The 21,499-nt window shown below is 42.4% G+C and overlaps 2 protein-coding genes across 2 annotated transcripts; one reads left to right on the top strand and one right to left on the bottom strand.

Moving 5' to 3' along the window:
- Positions 1 to 1,942: 1,942 nt before the first annotated feature.
- On the top strand, positions 1,943 to 2,875 carry LOC144256291 (olfactory receptor 14C36-like). The gene has a single exon (XM_077801450.1). It carries the CDS (start codon positions 1,943 to 1,945, stop codon positions 2,873 to 2,875), a length of 933 nt encoding a protein of 310 aa, XP_077657576.1.
- Positions 2,876 to 19,554: 16,679 nt separating this feature from the next.
- LOC144256315 (olfactory receptor 2T3-like) lies at positions 19,555 to 20,511 on the bottom strand. The gene has a single exon (XM_077801461.1). The coding sequence runs from the start codon at positions 20,509 to 20,511 to the stop codon at positions 19,555 to 19,557; it is 957 nt and encodes a 318-aa protein (XP_077657587.1).
- Between the last annotated feature and the right edge of the window lie 988 nt (positions 20,512 to 21,499).

Here is a 21,499-nt window from a genome sequence, read left to right on the forward strand (position 1 = left end):
TTTCAAATCCTCAAGGTCTGAAATACCTGTCACCATATTTTTTTCCTTAGTAATATTTGTTGGGCGAGTACTGCTATAAAGACATCTCGATTTGCAAGTGCACTTGACCTCACACCACCCTGCACTGTGCGTGCTACAGCAGTGTAGAAGGGGCAGAGCCTGAGCCTGCTTCGGAGCTCTTCACCTATAAATCAGGGGCATAAAGAAAGCCAGTCTAAGTGAGTGGTCTGAACAATGCCACCAGGTGCTAGGTTATTAACCATTGCACAGGAAGTCATGCACTGCTACTGAAAGGTAAAATGATGGATAATACAAGATCCCAAATCAAGGAATTTGCACCAGTGACTTGGAGTGATGAATATATATTGATGGGCTGAAAGGTTGTTTATCATGGTGATTCCTAACACTCAACAAAATTGGAAAAAAAAAATTAGAGATTATGAAGCTTTCCGAGGAAAGATTCCAGTGGAGTCTCCTTTAAAGCCCAATATTGACTAAAGGGAAAAGGAAATTAATACATCACAGTAAAAAAGTCAGCAGTGAACAAGAGGGTCCTTCAGGCTGAATGTCATGTGTGTGTCAGGAGGAACAGATTGCAGGTAGACTGACCCCTTAAACTTCACACTCACCACCAAATTAACAGCAACCTAGCTGAGTCTGGCCACCCACCTATTGCCCTGGAAGACACACAGACTTCCAGAGGAGCTCAGGCAGGATGAGAAGGAAGGTCTTTTTTCTAAGAGTGTGTGTGGTTAACCTGACAACGTGCTGAGGAGGACCCAGTTTGCAGAGGGCTGAGGAGATGAAGATGCTGGTGACTCAGGAGTGAACTGGTTGAGCTGCTGCAAAAGTGTTGAAACTATGAGTCAAACCTTTCTTTTAGGGTTTACAGCCAGTTTCAGTTTGTGGGATTGTGATGTGGATAAGAAATCAATATAATAGAAGGTGTCACCAAGACTAAGGTAAATTATGTGTTGGACAAAAGAAGCTTCAACTTCATGGTGCTGAACATGAAATAAGAATAGAATAAGGTAAAAGTAGAAGTTTAAATCAATGCCAGCTGGGCTGGAGCCTAGAAGTTGAAAAGTCCTTATGCTGCCCAGTTGGAGAGGAAAGAGCCTCAGTGGGGGCTGGGACTGGTCTGGCTGAGGTCCTGTGGCCATAAGACAGCACGCATGCATGTCCTGAGGAGCATCAGTGAGAGTGGGAGACTGCAGGGAAGTCCAAGTGCAGTCAGGTCACCTCAGTTTTCACAACACTGGACCTGTGAGCCTGGGTGGGAAAGTGAATTCTTGAGACGCTTTCCAAATGAGCCCAATTTTTTCGTGTTCATGAAGATATATTCTCCACCATTATGAATAGTTTCCTATATATTAAAAAAAGTAGAAAGTAATTATTATTTGCATTATTAAGTGTGAATACAATGGCACAATAATATGGAATAAATTAAAGGTAAATAAATCTGAGAATATTAAAGAATGCACTGTCAGACAGGTGGCCATGCAGGAGAAGAGGGGAAAACCCCTGGAAATGCTCCACATGGGTGTCTCATTAGGTCAGGGAGGTCTGATGGGGAGCTGAGGGCAAGCCTTGCAGGTCACACCCAGACCCCGGGCTTCAGACCTCCACACCTGCCCTAGGAGGTGCACTCTGCTCAGAAATGAGTAAACATATCAAAAAACCAAGAGTGACCTTCCTCTCCAGGGAAAGCAATTGCCAAATACAAAAAAAAAAATACTTTGAACAAGAATATGTAAAGTAATTTCATTTTTTTCAAATAATTGTTATTGTCAATGGATGTTTTTTAACACATGCTTGAAAAGTGCTCTATGACTGAGCAACAACCCCAGCCCCCAGCAATTGTATTCATCATGTTCTTTTTTTTTTTTTCCTTCCTCTCTCTTCTCTCTTTATCTTCCCAGACACCCAGAATTTCCAGCAAATGGCCAATGCCACCATGGTAACTGAATTTCTCCTCCTGAGCTCTCCTGAGGGCTGGGATCTGAGTTTCCTCTATTTCACAGTATTCCCAATGACCTACCTGGGCACCTTGTTAGGAAACCTTCTCATTGTCATTATCACCACTGCTGACAAGCACTTGCACACACCCATGTACTTCTTCCTCAGGAACCTGTCCATCTTGGACATTTGCTTCATTTCCATCACTGTCCCCAATGCCTGTGTCAACTCTCTCACTGGCAACAGGGCCATTTCAGTGCCTGGCTGTGCAACACAGATCTTCTTGGTCATTTTCTGTGCATCTGTTGAATATCTGTTTCTCACCATCATGGCCTGGGACCGCTATGTGGCCATCTGCCAGCCCCTCCAGTACCCCCTCATCATGAACCCTCAGATTTGTGTCCGCATGACCCTGGCTTCCCTTCTCAGTGGTCTGCTGTATGCAGGTGTGCACACTGGGAACACATTCCGTCTGTCCTTCTGCCAGTCAAACGTGGTCCATCAGTTCTTCTGTGACATCCCCTCTCTGCTGAGGCTCTCCTGCTCTGACACCACCAGCAACATGGTCCTCCTTCTTGTCTCTGCTGTGGCAGTTGGTGGGGGATCCTTTGGTATAATATTCATGTCATATTTTCGAATATTTTCTGCTGTGCTGAAATTTCCCACCAGAGCCCCAGGGAAGGCCTTCTCCACCTGCACCCCTCACATCCTCGTGTTTTCCCTATTCCTCAGTTCTGGCACAGGTGTGTACCTGAGGTCCTCAGCAACCTCTGACACACTCCAGGACATGGTTCTCTCTGCCTTCTATACAATGGTTCCTCCCTTCCTGAATCCTCTCATCTACAGTCTCAGGAACAAACAGGTAAAGGAAGCTGTGGGGAGAGTAATGGGAACACAGTTGTTCTCAGGAAAATGATAAAGATGTGTTATCATAATATCACTGAGTGGAGTTCAATGAGATTAAGGGATCTTCCTAGGTGGGCTTTACAGGTTACACTGCCTACCCTAAAGCCACCTTATTGTAAGCTAGGTTATTTCATAAATTCATTTTTTATGATTTAACATATCATTTCCATGGATCCCTCATGAAATGTGTAATTTTATTAATGCATTTAAAATATAAATATAATTCACTGTGTTTTCTGAAATCATTTTTAAATATATACATTAAAGTTTCATTATATATAAACAGTACCTGTTTCAGTTGCTGTCACAGAGGAAAGCTTTACAAATAAAACATGGAGGTAACACATAGTCGAATAGTCTGCTCCTGCAGAGAGAAATGGAAAGCATATTTTAAGCACTGTGATACATAATTGTGTCAGTTTCATATGAAAATATATGAAAGTCAAATCCTAAAGAACATTTCACCAAATACTTAGAGATAATAACAATAATATTTCTATCCATCTGGAATATGAAAAAGGAAGACACTCTTTGTCCATGAAGTAAACAGAGAGTGCTGGTTACCACCCCCTTTGTCCCACAGTCAAATATGTCCTCTGGGGAAGAGCACCTGCCTTCCTCAGGCACGTTGGCTGCCAGGATTTTAGTATGTCCTCGAGTGACCCAGTGTCAGGAAGCTAATTTGGGGGTTGAGTTGAGGTCAGCCTTCTGATCATTCCTCCCCCAATGTTTACTTCTGTAATGTCTATGGGGATGTGTCCTGCCTGAAATGACGAAAGATGGAATGTAAGTGTCTGACCAAAGAGTGTGTCTTCAGTCAACTCCAAAATTCCCCCCAGTTTCCTGGAATTCGGAAAGCAACCCTGTCTCTGTCTTGTGGCTATCTTTGTTATGCTCGAATTCAGGACCCCCAAAGACCACCAGAGACCCAAGATCGATGTAAACAGCAAAGAGGTGTTTATTGTGAGCTAGCTCGGTCCTCCGCATGCACACACAGCAGCTGGTGACGCTGAGAGGCCCTGAGCCCAGGGTTTGCAGCATTTTTATACATTTTTTGGAGAGGGCAGGGACTTCACATACATCATAGCAAATCATCACACACCGCAGGAAAATCAAATAACAACTCTAAAACATGATTAGCACATTCACTGGCGGGAACAAGTTGGGTAGGGGTGATTGGTCAGAACAAAAGGGGTATTGGTTTGAACTGATTGGTTTGAGCCAAGAGGGGTGTACGGGCTGAACTACATGGTTTCCCAATATGTTATCAACCACCATAAACTACTGGGAGGGTCATCTGGCATCCCAGGTATTTCCCTGTCTCATGCTGATTGGTGGCTGCTAGGGGGTTGCTATGGATCTCCACCCAGCCTGACTGAGTCAGGGACACCTGGGGCAGCTAATTTGGGGGTTGAGTTGAGGTCAGCCTTCTGATTGTTCCTCCCCCAGGGTTTATTCTGTAATGTCTATGGTGATGTGTCATGCCTGATAATGATCAAAGACAGAATGTTTAAGTGTTTGACCTAGAGTGTGTCTTCTGTGGACTCCAAAATTCCCCCCAGTTTCCTGAAATTTGGAAAGACAAGTTGCTATTGTCTTGTGGCCGTCTTTAAGTTGTTGTTGCTATTGTTTTCAGCAGGGTTGAACCCAAGGGCTCAGCCCCAGCCCTTTTTCTGTTTAATCACAGAAAACAGGGTCTGGCTAAGTTGTTCAGGTACATTCGAAGTTGCTGAGGCTGGCTTAGAACCTGAGATTCTCATTCCTCAGAGTCCTGAGCCACTGGGATTGCAGGTGTACACCCCTGAGCCCACTTGTGGCAACACATCATCTCACACAGATATTCCTCTCCAATCATTTTAGTGTCTTCCCTGGCATATGCTTTGCTAACCATTAATTATAACTGACATAGGCTCAATGTCAAGTTACCTAGGAATGCTTATATAACAAAATGATTCAAATTTCTTATGCAATATCACAATCATTATATTAAATTCCAAATTTTTAAAAAAACAATTTTGTTTACAAGTACACTAGTAGGAAAAAAGTGGAGAAAAGTGTTAATGCATTTATTACTAAATAAAATAAAAAGCTTAAATAAGTGCAATTAATTATCTAAAGCATTTCTTAATGTGTGCAGACAAGGGAGTACTTGTAATGGGAACCAGTGAGCACCCCAGCAATGACTGATGCAGGAAGCCTTGGTCTGCTGTAACATGATCCACACAAGCTCTGTCCACACACTGTGTCCATATCTTCAGGTCCTCAGTGCTCCAATGTTCCCTGCTAGAGTAAAAGGAGTACCCCAGATGAATTCTACACACAATTATATATGCACACAATTATATCTGCAAACTCCACCTTTACACACATTTCCTCTACAACAAAAGCTTACTGAATCTTAGTTCATGAGTTTTTCATGAATTGAGGTGGCCATGTAAATGAAGTTTAAATTTAATGGATAAAATTGGAAAGATATTGAATTGCAACCACCAGTCCTATTGAGAGGTGTCCATTTGAAACACACTTTTAGACATTTAATTGTGTTTTATATTGAAAGGCTGATGGTAAAGGAGATGAAAAAAGGAAATATTGATATAAGGATACCATGATATCTCACATATTACATCAAATAATGCAAAACCCTCTAAGTGTGTGGATGTGGTATGAAAATTCTGCAGAATTTGGCAAAAGCATTTACTTTGGGTACTATTGTGAATCCAGGAAACAATTTTTTATAGTAATATTAATTATGTCAAAGATATATTTTGGTAAGCCAGGTTTTCTGAAATATTAGGTCTCCCCTTATAAGGACACTATATTTAAGAGTCCTTGGTAGAGCCTTTTTTTGTGTGTGTTTCTGTTTGTCAGTGCTTTGTAGAATCAAAACTATGGAAGACAAAGACAGCCAACGGTTAGAAATCTCTTGAGTTTTGAAATGAAGGGGTGCTATAGTTTGTCAAATACTTTTTCTACATCTATTGAGATGATCATATTGATGTGATGGATTACATTTATTGATTCCCATATGTTGAACCAATTTTGTATCCCTGGGACGAACCCCATTTCATTGTGGTGCACTATCTTTTTAATATATTTTTTATTTGATTTGCCAGAATTTTATTGAGAATTTTTTACATATATGTTATTAGAGGTATTGTTCTAAAGTTTTCTTTCCTTGGCATGTTTTTGTCTGGTTTTGGAATCAGGGTGATATTGGCCTCATAGAATGAGTTTGGAAGTGTTCCCTCTTTTTCTATTTCATAAAATAATTTGAGGAGTATTGGTGTTAATTCTTCTTTGAAGGTCTTGTAGAATTCAGCTAAGAATCTCTCTGGTCCTGGGCTTTTCTAGGTTGGTAGATTTTTGATGGCATTTTCTATTTCATTACTTGAAATTGATCTCTTTATATTGTGTGTAACCTACTCTTTCAGTTTGGGTAGGTCATATGTCTCTAGAAATTTATTGATTTCTTCTATATTTTCTATTTTATTGGATTATAAATTTTCAAAATAGTTTCTAATTATCTTCTGTATTTTAGACATGTCTGTTGTGATATTTCCTTCTTCATCTTGTATTTTAGTAATTTGAGTTTTCTCTCCTTTTCTCTTCATTAGCATGGCTAGGGTGATGTGGATGGACACCTTCTCTTCAATCTGTCAGCAGTATTCCACGGGTGAGGGATCCAAGATAAAAAGGACTGTTTTTATATTTATGAAGGAATGATTAAGAAATCAGGAAAGAAATTTAAGGATAAAGAGGAAGAGGAATCTGCTTCTTGGAGCCCCAGAGGGGTCCAGGGGTCACAGTGCTGACCCCCCTGCAGGCCATGGAGGGAGAGGAGCACTATCACCTGCCATGGAATCCTGTCCATCTTGGCTTTGGACTGTCCCTGGACTATTGGAATTGTCTTTCCTCCCATCCCTCAGGACCTCGGAGAGGCCAGCAGCATTGTTCAGGGCAGAGCCAGGCACAGACTCCTCATGAACACAATATTCATCAAGCACTCTCCAGGGTGGGGCAAGTGAGGTGGGGGCCTGCCCCTCCTAGGCACAATGGCCTCTGTGGAGGTGGGAGGCCTGTCCTCAGGGCTGGAGCAAATCCAGTTGTCTAGTGGGCTATTTCCTTGGAGGGATGCACTGAGTTTCTTGGCTACAGCATGCACAGTGTGAAAACAGGGTTTTCTGCAGCAGAAGCTGGAGCGATACTGATCCTGGCAGCCAACAGCAGCCTGTCTGCTCGAAAGCATGCTCAGAGTCATGTCCACCATGCACTGCAGGCACGGTCAGGGGTTTCTGTGTCAAGTTTCTTCAATACAAACCTCGAGAGACCTCCTGGCTGCTCTCCCTAGTGTGTCCATTTGAATTTATACATTTGTACCCTCTCTCATGCAGAGGGACACAGAGAAAAAACACCTTTTACTCAGAATGGTCTTTATTATTTATATTTGTGCCTGGAATAAAATGTATTATTGCCAAAAAGTGGATATTATTTCATAGCTCAGCAGGTAGTCTCATATATGGAGTAAGTCTTAAATATGTTACTGCTTTCTCTTTTTCTATAGTTCAACCTAATGTCATTTTATGAAGGATGAATAGAAATAATAGTGTAAATCACAAAATTATTATATTAAAACTTTCATGGGTCTTAATTAAGTGATACCAGGGTAGGCAGTGTAACTCGTAAAGCCCAGATTTGAAGACCTTCATCTAATTATAAATCTTAACAGTAAAATTAGGCTAATGCTGAAATGCATCTTTATCTTTTCCCTGAGAACAACTGTGTTCCTATTACTCTCCCCCACAGCTTCCTTTACCTGCTGGTTCCTGAGACTGTAGATGAGAGGATTCAGGAAGGGAGGAACCATGGTGTAAAAGGCAGAGAGAACCATGTCCTGGAGTGTGTCAAAGGTTGCTGAGGACCTCAGGTACACAGCTGTGCTGGAACTTAGGAAGACGGACACCACGATGATGTGAGGGGTGCAGGTGGAGAAGGCCTTCCCTGGGGCTCTGGTGGGAAATTTCAGCACAGCAGAAAATATGCAAATGTATGGCATGATTATTATAGCAAAGCAGCCACCACCAACTTTTATAGTAAAGACAAGAAGAAGGACCTTGCTGCTTATGGTGTCCCAGCAGGAGAGCCTCAGCAGAGAGGAGAAGAACTGAGGGACCATGTTTGATGGCAGAAGGACAGCCAGAATGTATTCCCAGTGTGCACACCTGCATACAGCAGACCACTGAGCAGGGAAGCCAGGGTCATGTGGACACAAAACTGAAGTTCATGATGAGCATGTACTGGAGGAGTTGGCAGATGGCCACATTTGCTCTCTTGTATCATTCTTTAATGCACAGAACATTTAATTATGTACATCCTGAACTCCATCTCTGTGATTTCTTCTGCTATGCTGGCCCTGGATTCTAATAATTTAGTATCCTGGTTTGTTTGGGGCACTTTCTTCCCTTGTTTTTTCATGGTGTTCGTGTGTCTTCCCTTCTATCACTCTGGATCTGAGGTGTTACAGTTTTTGCCCTGTAGGCTTATGGTGTCCCTGCAGGATTCCAATACCTCTCCTTTAGGGGGAGAACAATATTAAGAGATCCCAATACAAACAACATACAGCTTTAAACCAAATAGCTGCTATTAAGATGTTTATGATTTTGTCACAATATACAGAAATGGTAAGTTCAATCATTATCTTCAATACAAACAGGAGGTTTGCAAAAGGATCTATAGTTTCTGATGGTGGACAATGAAAGAACCAGGGTTGAGGTGTAGGATGAAGTGATAAGGAGGTAGGAGTTGAGGATATAGAGTTATTGGCTCTTAGGAAGTGTGGAAAGGAATCTGGTTATTTTATTTTCCTTGGTGCACAGTCACCCTGGTAGAAGACCACAGGTCTTTCCCAGATGGCTGGCAACAGTTAACAGTTCCTGTACAGCATTGGCAGGGCAGCAACGGCCTTTCCCAGCAGATCCCAGCCTAAAATTCACGGGGGTTAAAGTCTGCATCCTGGCTCAGGTGAGGAATGTGCTGGAAAGCTGGGACTCTGGGTGTTCATGGTTCCATGGAGACTTGTTCCCTCAGTCAGGGTTCATGATTGTGAGTTGGTACTGATGGGCGGATGCTGACACAAGGACAGCAGGAGCTAACCCAAGACAGGACAGTGTTTCTGAGGTCAGGGTGTGTTGGGTGCAGCCTCTGAGTGAAGGAGTGCTCATTGACACAGCCTCCTGCTTCCCTATGAGGCTGCCGCCCAGGTGCATGGAGACATGAGGGTGGTTGGTGTTTCTCCTGCTGTGGCCACAGGTTTCCTGAAGTCACATGGAAAGTGGAACAGAGATACTTCCACATCCACTGTTCAGTACAGTGCTCATCCTTTTTTTTAAACTTGCTCATAGAGAAAGAGAAGCACCAAAGAGAAGAGATACAAACCACTTGAGTAGGTATTAGACCATAAGGAGCTCAGACATGATGGTTTTGAACCTTCTTGACAATGACAAATGTTCCCCACAGGTAAGAGACCACAATCTCAGAAGAGGCTGCAGAAAAACATGGACTTTGGGTCCATTTGAAAAGAACCTTCATCAATTGTGGTTAGCTAGCATGTCAGCGAGATCCTGACAGTGTGCCCTGTGGACTCCTCCTTCAGACTTAAACCTAAGCAGTCATCCTAGAAATGACTACAGGCTGCCAGAGCAGGTGAACTCAATCTGGACTCTGTAAAGGACATTGCAGAGACAGTGTTCACTGTCATGCAGAGGGAAGCCTTCCCAGGGTCCTGAGACACCAGGAGGGTCCCCTGCCCAGCTGAAGTTGCCGATCATGGTTCCTTGGCTGAGTGCTCTTTCTCATGTCTGAGCTCTTTGCTTTGCTGTTCTCCTGTTTAAGATTTTGGATGCATTATGGTGTTTTTACCAATTGGAGCTCTTCTTTCCTGTCACTCTTGTCATCTTGTTCTTAAGGTTCCTACTTTCTCCATGAAAAAGACACATGTGGTTTGATTTGACTCAGGATCTACCTAAAACTGTCAAGCCAATGTTGTGCTTGTCCATATTTCTGTTTGAGTTCCATCAAGATCCATTTGTTACCAGGACCTTGGGGGGAATTATTTATTTCCCTCAATAACTCCATTCAAACATGAAACAGCGTTTTAGATGAAAGTACCCCAGGTGGAAGTGACCACAATTCCATGAGGCCCAGTAAGTAAAAGCCAGAATGGAGTATGACTGCTGAAATAACACGTGGGCCTTTTGTAGACTTTAGCCCCTTCTCTAGATTTTCACAAAAATGGGGCTTAGGGAAGGACTCTGGATGTCAGTGTACAAAATTCAAATCTTCCATCTGGGAACCTCACAGTAAACTCCTTAGTTGGGGTTTCCTGCTCATCTGTAGTTCAGTTTGTTGATCTTTCTACTTGAAGTCTCTCCACCTAGTAAAATACCAGCTCTGAGAAGTGAGGCCCACACTGTGCTATTAGACAATTCCAAAGAGGTATTTTGCCAAAAATAAATTACTTGCATTTCTACAGGGACTGGTATGTGGTCCAGCCACTGAGCAAATGTTGCTTCCTGCTCCTAGGCCAGGCAGTGGTAATTCCCAGGGATTGCTTCTTACATTCACATCAACCCTTAAAACATCCAGGACTGATACTGGCCTTGCATATTCCACTTTCATCATAAAAGAGGTGACTCTGGGAGGAGAAAAGTCACTCCCAGGTTAAACACCACCAAAAGTTTAATTTCTGAAAGGAAGTGTTGGACCCCATCTTATACCCTAAATCGTATTCAATTCCAATGTAAATAAGGAATACTACATTTAAAAAAAAAGTGCTACATGCCATGATTTAGAGTTCTGATGTCCCAAGACTATAAAATTTATACCCTGATGAGTATACAGAGCTGGACACAGGCTCACTTGACAGACCAAACTCTGGACATGATGCCTGACTCCTAGGGTGGAAGAGCATCCTGTCTTGGGGGAATCTTCTAGTTATGTCCTACAGAAGTCTGTGGTCTTTCATGCTATTACACTGGACCAAACAGTGTGTGTCTCCATTTTTTTAAAATGTTGAACAACTGTATCATCATCCATAGAATCACAAAAATTAGAAGAAAATTTTTGAATTGACCTTCATGTAAATATCGATCTGCACACATGATTCAGCGAACAGTGGTGCACATCTAATTGGGCTGCTTCTATCCCTGGGCACATTCTATACTCCAGCTTCACATCACTAGCTGCACTAACAAATCGTGGGGTCCCGTAAGTTCTTACTCAGAAAGCAGAACCAAAAAACTAGAGTAACTTGACCATTGGCTCAGGAAACTCATTTGATCCAGTAAGTCGGGGCCCATGGTGAGGTCACCTGCTGTCAGCCTACTCCTAGGAACTGGCTCATCAAGCCATGCTGCCGAGACTTGTCCCTGGCAACCAAGAGTACAAACTCAGAAGCTGTGCCTTCACATAGTCACAATGACTATTTACATTTAACTGTAGGTCCCCCAAATTCATATTCTTAGTAAAATCTTTCATATCTTTGTCTGTGAAGGTGATATTGTCCCTTGATGCAGAGGATTTTTTTTTTTTTTATACCAAGGGTTGAACTCAAGGGCACTCAACCACTCAGCCATATCTCCAGCCCTATTTTTAAATTTTATTTAGAGACAGGGTCTTAATGAGTTGAAGAACTCCTTACTGTTACTAAGACTGGCTTTGAACTCAGGATCCTCCTGCCTCCCAAGCCCTTGGGATTACAGGTGTGCATCGCCACACCTGGCTAGCAATATCTTAATATTGGCTGCTCTGTTCTGTTTTTAACTGAAGGTCACTTTCTTTGTCTAGAGGGCCATTGCATCACCAGCCTTGTCATGCGAACAACTTCTGAGCTCCTACCTCCTGGTAAAGCGTTACTAGTTCCTATCATCTTAATGATATTCATGATTATATACCAGATGCTGCAACATTTATTTTGTACCAATCTCATTCCAGTTCTCATGTGTTCTTGTTTCTCTCTTAGAAGCACCCACCCCCAGATGGTTTTATAACCTATTCCCTCTGAACCAAAAATTATCCACAGAACCCTTGACTGTCCCATGGCTTCGGGTTCTCAGTGCTCCAATGTTCCCTGCTAGATCAAAGAACACTCAGAGGACCCCAGAAGAATTCTCCAAACTCCATCTTCATACGCATTTCCTCCCCAGCTATAGCTCACTGAATCCTAATGGATGGTATTGAAGTTTTACGTGATGCAGGTGGCTACATAACTTAATTTTAAATTTAATGTAAAAAGCTGCAAAGTAATTAAATAATAAACACCATTTTTTGTATAGATTGTATTTTTTTATTTGTTTTAATCAGTTATACATGACAACTCAATGCATCTTGACACATTTTACACAAATGGAGCACAACTTCTCATTGCTCTGGCTATACAAGATGCAGAGTCACACCAGTCATGCAATCATACATGTATCTAGAATAATAATGTTCATATCATTTCATCACCCTTCACATCCCACATCCCCTCTCCTCCTCTTACTCCTTTCTGTGCAATTCAAAGTTCGTCCATTCTTCCCTAGCCCTACCACCCTTATGGATCAGCATCTGCATATCAGAGAAAATATTTGGCCTTTGTTTTTTTTGGAATTCAGTTATTTTGATTAGAATGATATTCTGCAGCTCCATCTATTTACCCGCATATACCAAAATTTCATTCTTCTTTAAGGCTGAGTGATATTCCATTGTGTATATATGTTATATTTTCTTTATACATTCATCTGTTGAAAGGCATTTATGTTGGTTCCATAGTTTAGCTATTGTGAATTGAGCTGCTATTAATATTGACATGGCTGTGTCACTGTAGTATGCTGATTTTAAGTCCTTTGGGTATAAACCAAGGAGTGGAACAGCTGGGTCAAATGGTGATTCTATTCCAAGTTTTCTGAAGTATCTCCATACTGCTTTCCAAAGTGATTACACCAGTTTGCAGTCTCACTAGCAATGTGCGAGTATACCATTTTACCCACATCCTTGCCAAAACTTATCATTTCTTATATTCTTGATAATTTACATTCTGACTAGAGTGAGATAAAATCTTAGAGTAGTTTTTATTTGCATTTATCTAATTGCTAGAGATGTTGAAAATTTTTTCATTTTTTGTTGATTAATTCTATTTCTTCTTCTGTGAAGTATCTGTTCAGTTCCTTAGTCCCTTTACTGATTAGATTATTATTATTATTATTATTATTGGTGTTAAGTTTTTTGAGTTCTTTATATATCCTAGAGATCAGTGCTCTATCTGAGGTGCATGTGGCAAAGATTTTCTCCCATTCTGAAGGCTGCCACTACATTTTTTTGTTTGTTTCTTTTACAAAGAAGAAGTTTTTAGTTTGACTCCATCCCAAAAGCAGGCCCAAATCTTCATCCTGTTGGCTTGGGACCTGATTTTCTTAAAAAGACCCCTAAAGTGCAAAAAGTAAAATCAAGAATTGAGGAGCGGGGTGGATTCAAACCTAAAAGCAAACACCAGTTCTACTGAGGGGGTATCCCTCTTGATGAAAGCTTTGTATATTAAATGTGTGTTTTAAGAGGTTTTATGTCAAGAAAACAGGTGACAAAGGATATGAAAACAGGAAACATTTACATAAGGACTTTATGATATCTCAAATCTTGTGTCAAATAATGTAAAACCCTGCAGGTGTGAGGGTGGTATAGTATTTCTGCAGAATATAGCAAAAAACATTTTCTTTGTGTATTAATCATGAACAAAGATTAATACACAAAGAAAATGTGTATTCGATTTTTATACTAATATAAATTGGAAAGATATCTATTGGAAAAGGAGCTCTTCTGAAATATTAAGTCTACCCTTTTATGGAAACTACATTTAAGAGTACTTGTTAGAGCCTTTTGGTGATTCTGTTTTTTCAGTGTGTTGTAGAACTGAAACTGCAGAAGACAAAATACTTAGGACACCTCATAGTTAGAAATTTGATGAGAGTTTAGCAACCAACAAAAAGTGTAGTAACTTCTTCTTTTTTTATTCATTTTATTTGTATATGTCAAAATACATTTTTATTTCCAATGTAGTGAGTTTTGCAACTAGTTTCATGCTGAAACAAGGCCTGCTCAATAGTACCAATAAAATCAATATAGCACAGTGGCTGTTCAATTTTAAATACAAAGAATAAATTACCTATATAAAACACTAAAATATTAGAAACATATATTTAATCATTCTTCACAGGCATCCAACTTCACAAATATAAACCACAGCATGCCTAACTGTTGTGCAACCAGAGCATGTTGCAGTCTCTCAAACTCATCACCTACTGTATATTTTACCTCCACATTAAACCATGACCATGAAAATTCTCTGTATTCAGACCCATCATTCATACAGTTCAAATATAACCAAAAATAAAATTCCACAATTATCCTTGTACCTTCAAAATCAAGAATGTATTTCTTATATGAATACTTTAAAGTCAGTTGAGATCAGGTCTTTTAAGTCCTATTTTCTGCCTTCATTGGTCACCTTTTGTTTTGGTTTTTTATCGTAGTATGTTAGATTCTGTAACTTCCACATTCATTTTGGCAGGTAATGAGTGATGCTGAAAATATAAATAAGTGTATTGTTTTTATTTTTAGAACACCACATGGCCTGCTTGACTATTTTCTTATTTCAGATTTCTGTTAATACAAACTAGGCTACTCCATGATAGTGTTAAAAACAAAATGTACTAACAACGTGATATAAAGGCTTTAAAAGTTGGGCATTATGTGGAGACCTATCTTTACAGAAGTTTTCTACTGTTAAGTGCTTTTACTTTTATTTTCAGTTTTCATTTTCTAGTATTCCAACATAATTAAAATTGCATAAGATAATCGCTTCACATTTCACATACATATATTTACCTGTAGTAACTTCTTCTATAACATGTTTTAAGGTACTATTCTTGACAGAGAATATTATGCCAGAACATTCAGACTTTTCCAAGTTTTGTAAAATTTTTAGAATATTTGTATCAATACCAGAGATACATAGCATTCTAAGAAAGCAGATGTTTATATTAGTAAAGTCAAAAACAGATTGGATCAGAGTTTTAAAGGGATTGTTTAAAAAAAACAGGGGCTAGGAAGGGAAGGTGTGGTTGTAAGAGATAGCAGCACCTAAAGAGACGTTAAGCATTTCACACAGAGACATTTGAAAATGAGCTGAGGGCATCAAAGGAATTTGCAAGACCACAGCCATGGCATGTTTAAGAATGTAGAAGGGAAAATTCCCTTGAGAAGGCTTATGGGGCACCCTGCTTGCAAACAGGGCCCAGGAAGTTGCTTTACCACACTCAGCCAGAAAGACATTCAGAAACCACCAGGGCAAATTTCAGGGACCCAGCTACAGTGTGAGTTGGCAGCAGACTTTGGCATCATCTCTGTGGTGCTGGCTCTTTAGGAATATAGGGTGCTCATGTCAGGGGTCACGGAAGTTTCCACTGTCATTGTTAGAAAGGCCTGGGAGGTCAGGCAAACTGTCCCTGCAGGCTGCCCCTGACAGGGTGCTAAGTGAAGCTGTGAAAGTGAAGCCAAAGTTGGAATGGAATCCCTAGAATTTAATGGATGCAAGTAGCATAAACTCCACCAAGGAATCCTGCTGGCTGCAGAGAAAGCCAAAGGAAAAGAGAGCCCTGTGCTCTGCCCCCAGCAAGGGGGAAAAGGCAGGCATTGTCAATCCCTCTGGAAATAACATCTTGCAGTCAAGGGTCCTAGATGCTCTATGTGAAATTACATGTGGAGTTATGGTTGCTCAGCTGGGTTTGCATTTCCTCTGGCCCATCCCTTCTTTCCATAGCCTTGTTATTTCCTTTTTGAATGGGAAGATTTACATTCTCCCAGTGGATATTGGATGTATATAATTTACTTTTGACTTTTACAAGGGCTCACAGCCAAGCGTTTTACCTTCAGTTTCAGGTGATATTTTGGACTTGGACTTCAGGGCAAAGACTATGGGACCCTTGGAGATGGACTAAATTCGTTTTGTATTGTGAAATGGACGTGAGTTTTGGAGGTGTGGGGTTGAAATGTTATGGATGGGATGTGAAGTGTCTCCCAAAAGTTCCTGAGTTGAGGCCAGAATTTGCGAATGTAAAATGATTGGATTGTGAGAACTTCAACCTAATTAGTCTCTCCTAGTTTGAATGAATTGACTGGGTGGTAGCTTTAGGCTTTGGGCCCATTGCTGGAGGAGGTGAGCCATGGAATTAAGCCCTGGAAACAGTCACCTTCCTTGGATTTCCTTTCCCCTTCCCAGTCTTTGCTTCCTAGTGGCCACAACCTGCGCAGCTTCCCTCTGCAGTATCGTTCCTCAATGTGCTCACACCATGGGCACAAAGCCATGGAATTGGCCAATGATTAAACTGAAACTCTGAACCTAGGAGCCAAAAATGTGTTTTCCCTCATTCGAGCTGTTTTTGGGGTTTGTATGTTTGTTTGGTTTGGTTTGGTTTTTTTGTACCAAAGATTGAACTTAGGCACTCAACCACTGAGTCACAACCCCAGCCATATTTTATATTTCATTTAGAGACAGAGTCTCACTGAGTGCCTCGTGTTGCTGAGGCTGGCTTTGAACTCACAATCCTCCTGCCTCAGCGTCATGAGCTCTAGGATTATTGGCATGCACTACTGTGCCTGGCTGGTTTTTGGTTTTGATCAGGTATTTTTGTCACAGCAATGCAAAGCTCACTGACACAATTACTCAGCACAATCATAGAGAGTTTAAAGTGTTTACAAGAGATGTCAAATATGGAAAAACATATGATAATCAATAAATCAGTTACATTATATTAGCAGAATGAAAAATACATGTCTACAAATGGATGTGTTGATTAAATATTTCTGGCATATACATATAATGGTATGTAATTCATCCTTAAAGAATGAACAAATGATACATGCAACAAGGTAGCTTAATTTCAATGATGTTAGGGTAACTTCAGCCAGAACACAGATCATATACTGAATGATTACATTTATTTCACAAATATGTAAATTCAAAGATACAGAATAAATTTAGTGTTTTCCAGTGACTGCAATTAGGCATAATATGGAAAATGTGTGTAATGGATTAGAAGGTTCATTTGAAGTAAAACAAGTATTTGGGAACAAGATATAGCGGGAAGCTGTGCAATGAGGCACTGTGGTAAATAAGACTAAGCCAATAACCATGAACTGTTGCAAAGCTTAACTTTATGTCACGTAGATTTCATCTCATTGATAAGAAATTTTGGTGCTGAACTGCAGACAGCCTTAGAGGTTTCCCACTTACAGATTGGGGAATGAGTGAGAGTTGCCCACCACCTTCAGTGTTCACTGATCCCCATAAACACCCCTAACTCACACTGAGGTGAAGGAGGGCAGAGATGGAAACACACAGTGAGCACCATCAGTCTCTCCTCAGTGTTACCCGATTCTCAATAACGACTCAGGGTGATGCCCAGCAGAGGAGTTCCTCTGTGCCATCCACTGTCCACATTGGCACATGCCCAGGTCCTCTCTCCTGGGCTCTGGAGAGGGAAAGAAAGAAGTGGGGTAAGGCTGCAGTAGTTATGGAGGAGCTGAAGACAACAATGAATCTTCATGGTGCCGACAACTCCATAATGAATCACTATGGCTCTTGTTTATTTTATAATCCATGTTAGATCAAGCAGCTAGCTCCTTGTATGCTTATCAATTAACCCAAATCATTTACTCTTGGAAATACAAAGATCAATGGGTACTTCCTAAGTAGAACCCCTTTGCACGTTGTTCTCCAGAGTGGCAAACAGATAAACAAAGCTCTTGTTAAAAAACAAGAGAACAAGGAAAAAAAAAAAAACATAAACTCCCCCATGACACCAGCAATGCGACCACAAGTGCAGTGACCCCAAGGTCCCGGTGATGTTGGGATGATGCACAGTGCTGCCCCTCACTTGAGCAGCTTTGCTCCTTTTATTAATTAGTTTAATCACATCAATCTCTAACCTACATTCTAACCACCTCTAAATAAGCCCCTCTTTCTTCACAGATGACCCTTTTTTCCTCAATTCAGGCAAATTCCCCTGACACCCTGCAGGAGTGATGGTCAGTCAGAAGCACGGTGTGGCTGCCAGCCCTGGTGATGTGCCCCTGGCCTGGGAGACCCAGCTTCCCTTCCTTGATGGTAAATAAAGTGAGGCCAGTGTGCCACCTGGCATGACAGATGACTTCAGGACTCCTGTCACCTTCTTGCCTGTTGGCCACAGATGATGTATGTCTTCCCACCTCCTTGCATTCCAGAAGCACTGGACATGTAGATTGTATCAGTTTTGAAAGTAATTGTGATCTTGTGCTGGTAGACACACAGATATGTCCTTGACAGCCTGACACCTGGCAGGGGACACACAGCCTAGCTGTAAGTCCAAAATCACCTTATTGGCTTCCCCAATTTCAAAGAAAAAAGCGTGGTTTGGGAGGCTGAGGACGAAGAGTCAGATCATAGGTTTGTGGCCAGTCTCAGAACCTTAGCAAGGCTCTACACACTTAGTGAAACCCTGCCTCAAATTTTAAAATAAAAAGGGCTGGGAAGTGGCTCTGTGGTTAAGCACCCCTGTGTGCAGTCCCTGGGAAAGAAAGAAAGAAAGAAAGAAAGAAAGAAAGAAAGAAAGAAAGAAAGAAAGAAAGAAAGAAAGAAAGAAAGAAAGAAAGAAAGAAAGAAAGAAAGAAAGAAAGAAAGAAAGAAAGAAAGAAAGAAAGAAAGAAGGGAGGGAGGGAGGGAGGGAGGGAGGGAGGGAGGGAGGGAGGGAGGGAGGGAGGGAAGGAAGGAAGGAAGGAAGGAAGGAAGGAAGGAAGATGGATGCCAAGAAGTGTAAATTTCCCAAATTCCATCCTCCTCCAAGACACTTTTTATATTCAATGTAAATACAGTACACTTTTTCTACAGTAGTATAAATTCCAAAGAATTATAGAATTATATGTGGAAGCACTTTTATTTACATCCTGTAAAATTAGAAGAACCTATGATCTCCCTGGACTTCAATATTAATGACATTTTGTCTCAGTAGTTTAAAACCACTGTGTTTACACTATCAAGCTCACTTATTTTTTAATTTGTTCTTTTTAGGTATACATGACAGTAGAGTGCATTTTGACATATTATACATACACAGAGTATAACTTTTCCTCTAATTAGGACCCCATTCTTGCAGTCGTACATGATGTGGAGAATCACAGCTCACTTTTAACATTGTGAAAACTGTGCTCCCCTGTCCTTACTGAGGCACCGTATCAGGCTGCTGGGCACCTGTGACTGTCACAGGTCAATGGTGGCTTACAGGGCAGCGAGAGTGAGGGAGCAGCCAGCGTCCCTTCCAGGGCTCTACAAGGTCTGAAGTCTGCACAGTGAGTCTCTGCTAGGGTTAAGGCTGGCCCCTAGGTCACAGGACATGCCCCGTGAACCCAGGATGGAGAGAGGTGAGTAAAAGCCACTAGGTCAGCTACTGAGACACAGTTAAATGATGTCAAGAAGTGAAATGCACTGAGAAAACAGGGTGAATAGCAGCATAGAGGAGAAGCTCCAGACAGGAGTGGAACTATGGGAGGGCTCCATGTTGGCTCTGGGTCCTGAGGACAGCTGAGAGGAGAGATGGGGAGGAGGAGGGAGGGGAAGAGGCAGGCTCACTCCCAGGTGCTCCCTCTCAGAACCCTTGGGAGGGGCCTCCTTGACTGCAGCAGGCTCCTTAGAGCCGCAGTGACATCTCTGTTGCGCAGGCTGTAGATGAGGGGGTTCAATACAGGGGTGAGGATGGTGTAGAAGGCCGACACCATCACATCCTTCTGCGCTGTGTGGTAGGAGCTGGGGAGCATGTAAGTGTAGATGGCTGCACCAAAGAAGAGTAGCACCACTGTCATGTGGGAAGAGCAGGTGGCCAGTGCCTTCCTGTGGCCCTCGGCTGAGCTGGTGCTGTGGATGAGGTGCAGGATGAGGGTGTAGGAGCTGGAGATGACCACGGTGGGCACGAGGAGCATGAGGACGCAGCACAGGTACATGAGCATCTTGTAGAGGGAGACGTCTGAGCAGGAGAGCCTCAGCAGGGCAGGGGCCTCGCAGAAGAAGCTCAGGATCTTCCTGGATTTGCAGAAGGGGAAACTCATGGTGATAGGCGTGAGCAACAAGCCGTCCAGTGCTCCCAGGAGCCAGCAGCCAGACACCAGCAGCCGGCAGACCCTCTGGTTCATCAGCAGTGGGTAATGCAGAGGTCTGCAGATGGCGGCATACCGGTCATAGGCCATGGCCGACAGAAGGAAAAACTCAGCCCCTGCCAGGGTCAGGTAGAAGAACATCTGGATCCCACAGCCTGCAGGGGAGATTGTATGGTCTCCCGTGACCTGGCCCACCAGCATCTTGGGCACAGTCACAGAGATGTACAGGAGATCCATGAGAGAGAGCTGGCTGATGAAGGAGTACATGGGGGTCCACAGGCGGGGCTCTGAGTAGATGAGAAGAATGAGGAGGGCGTTCCCAGATAGGGCCATCAAGAAAATGATGAAGGTCAAAGTGTAGAGGAGGGTAGTGTGGGTGGTGTTCCCAAAGAGTCCCACGAGGAGGAAACTGGTGCTTAAGTTTGATTCCATGAAGTTTCCTTCCCCACATGCATATCTAGCAGGTAGTTTCACCTACGAAGAGTGAGGGTTATCACTCTTCCTCCATCACGCCTGCGTGACTGTCCCAGTCTGCTTGGGTAAGACATGCACATCGAGCTATTTCCCCACACACTGGGTTAAACCGAGGTGTAATCCTAAATTCAAATCTCAGGGAAGTGAAACTGTGCACGGCCTCAGGAACAGATTAAGCTGTTCCTGAATCTCGGGACCTGCGGGCTCAACCGGGTCTCACTGCTGAAAATCAGAGTGAGGCAGATGTCGAGGTTGATAATGTCAGTGGAGCTAAAAAATCACACCTGAATACTACAGTCTCCTCCAGTATCCTCTCCTCCTATATATGCATCATGTGGACCCCGTGCAGGGCAAAGAGCAGCAGTGGCTGGCCACCCCTACAAGGGATTTAATCCACTAACCATCCTGCAGGAACATGATATGTACAAGAAATGGCAGAAATAAAAGTTGGAGATGCTCTAAATATCAACTATTTAGTTTAAAAACAGATTAAGCACTTATTTTTCCTTCTGAGGATGCTGTTTCTCCCCTAAAACAGTGCCTGGGAGCGCAACATTCCATGTGCAGTGATAGGGGGAATGGGGTTGAAGGGCCAGGGGAGCAGTTGTGTTAAGACTCGGTGCTGCAGCCCCTGCCCGTCCTTGGATCCTTCGAGCCCTGAAGTCCACTTAGAAAACCAGTAGAGTCATCCTCTGGGATCCACAGCTTTGCTCAGGAACAGCTCCACCTGAGATGCACCTGCAGGTTTTCAGCTGACTGGTGTGAGTCACACTGGGCATGAGGAATATCATCCTGCACTCAAAGTTAAGGAGACGTCAGGCTGCAGACTACTGAGGGGTGGGAGTTCTGTGGCTGTCAGGCTGGTTGTCCCGGGGGTGCTGCACCCAGGGTAGAACAGCATGCAGAGGAAAAGTCACACAGCAGCTGAGTCCCAGGTACACACAAA

This window comes from Urocitellus parryii, chromosome 1 (assembly GCF_045843805.1).
Source record: "Urocitellus parryii isolate mUroPar1 chromosome 1, mUroPar1.hap1, whole genome shotgun sequence".
Lineage (NCBI taxonomy): Eukaryota > Metazoa > Chordata > Mammalia > Rodentia > Sciuridae > Urocitellus > Urocitellus parryii.

Bases quoted from the DNA above. Each gene is read 5' to 3' on its own strand.
- LOC144256291 (XM_077801450.1), top strand. From the start codon at position 1,943: ATGGCCAATGCCACCATGGTAACTGAATTTCTCCTCCTGAGCTCTCCT.
- LOC144256315 (XM_077801461.1), bottom strand. From the start codon at position 20,511: ATGGAATCAAACTTAAGCACCAGTTTCCTCCTCGTGGGACTCTTTGGG.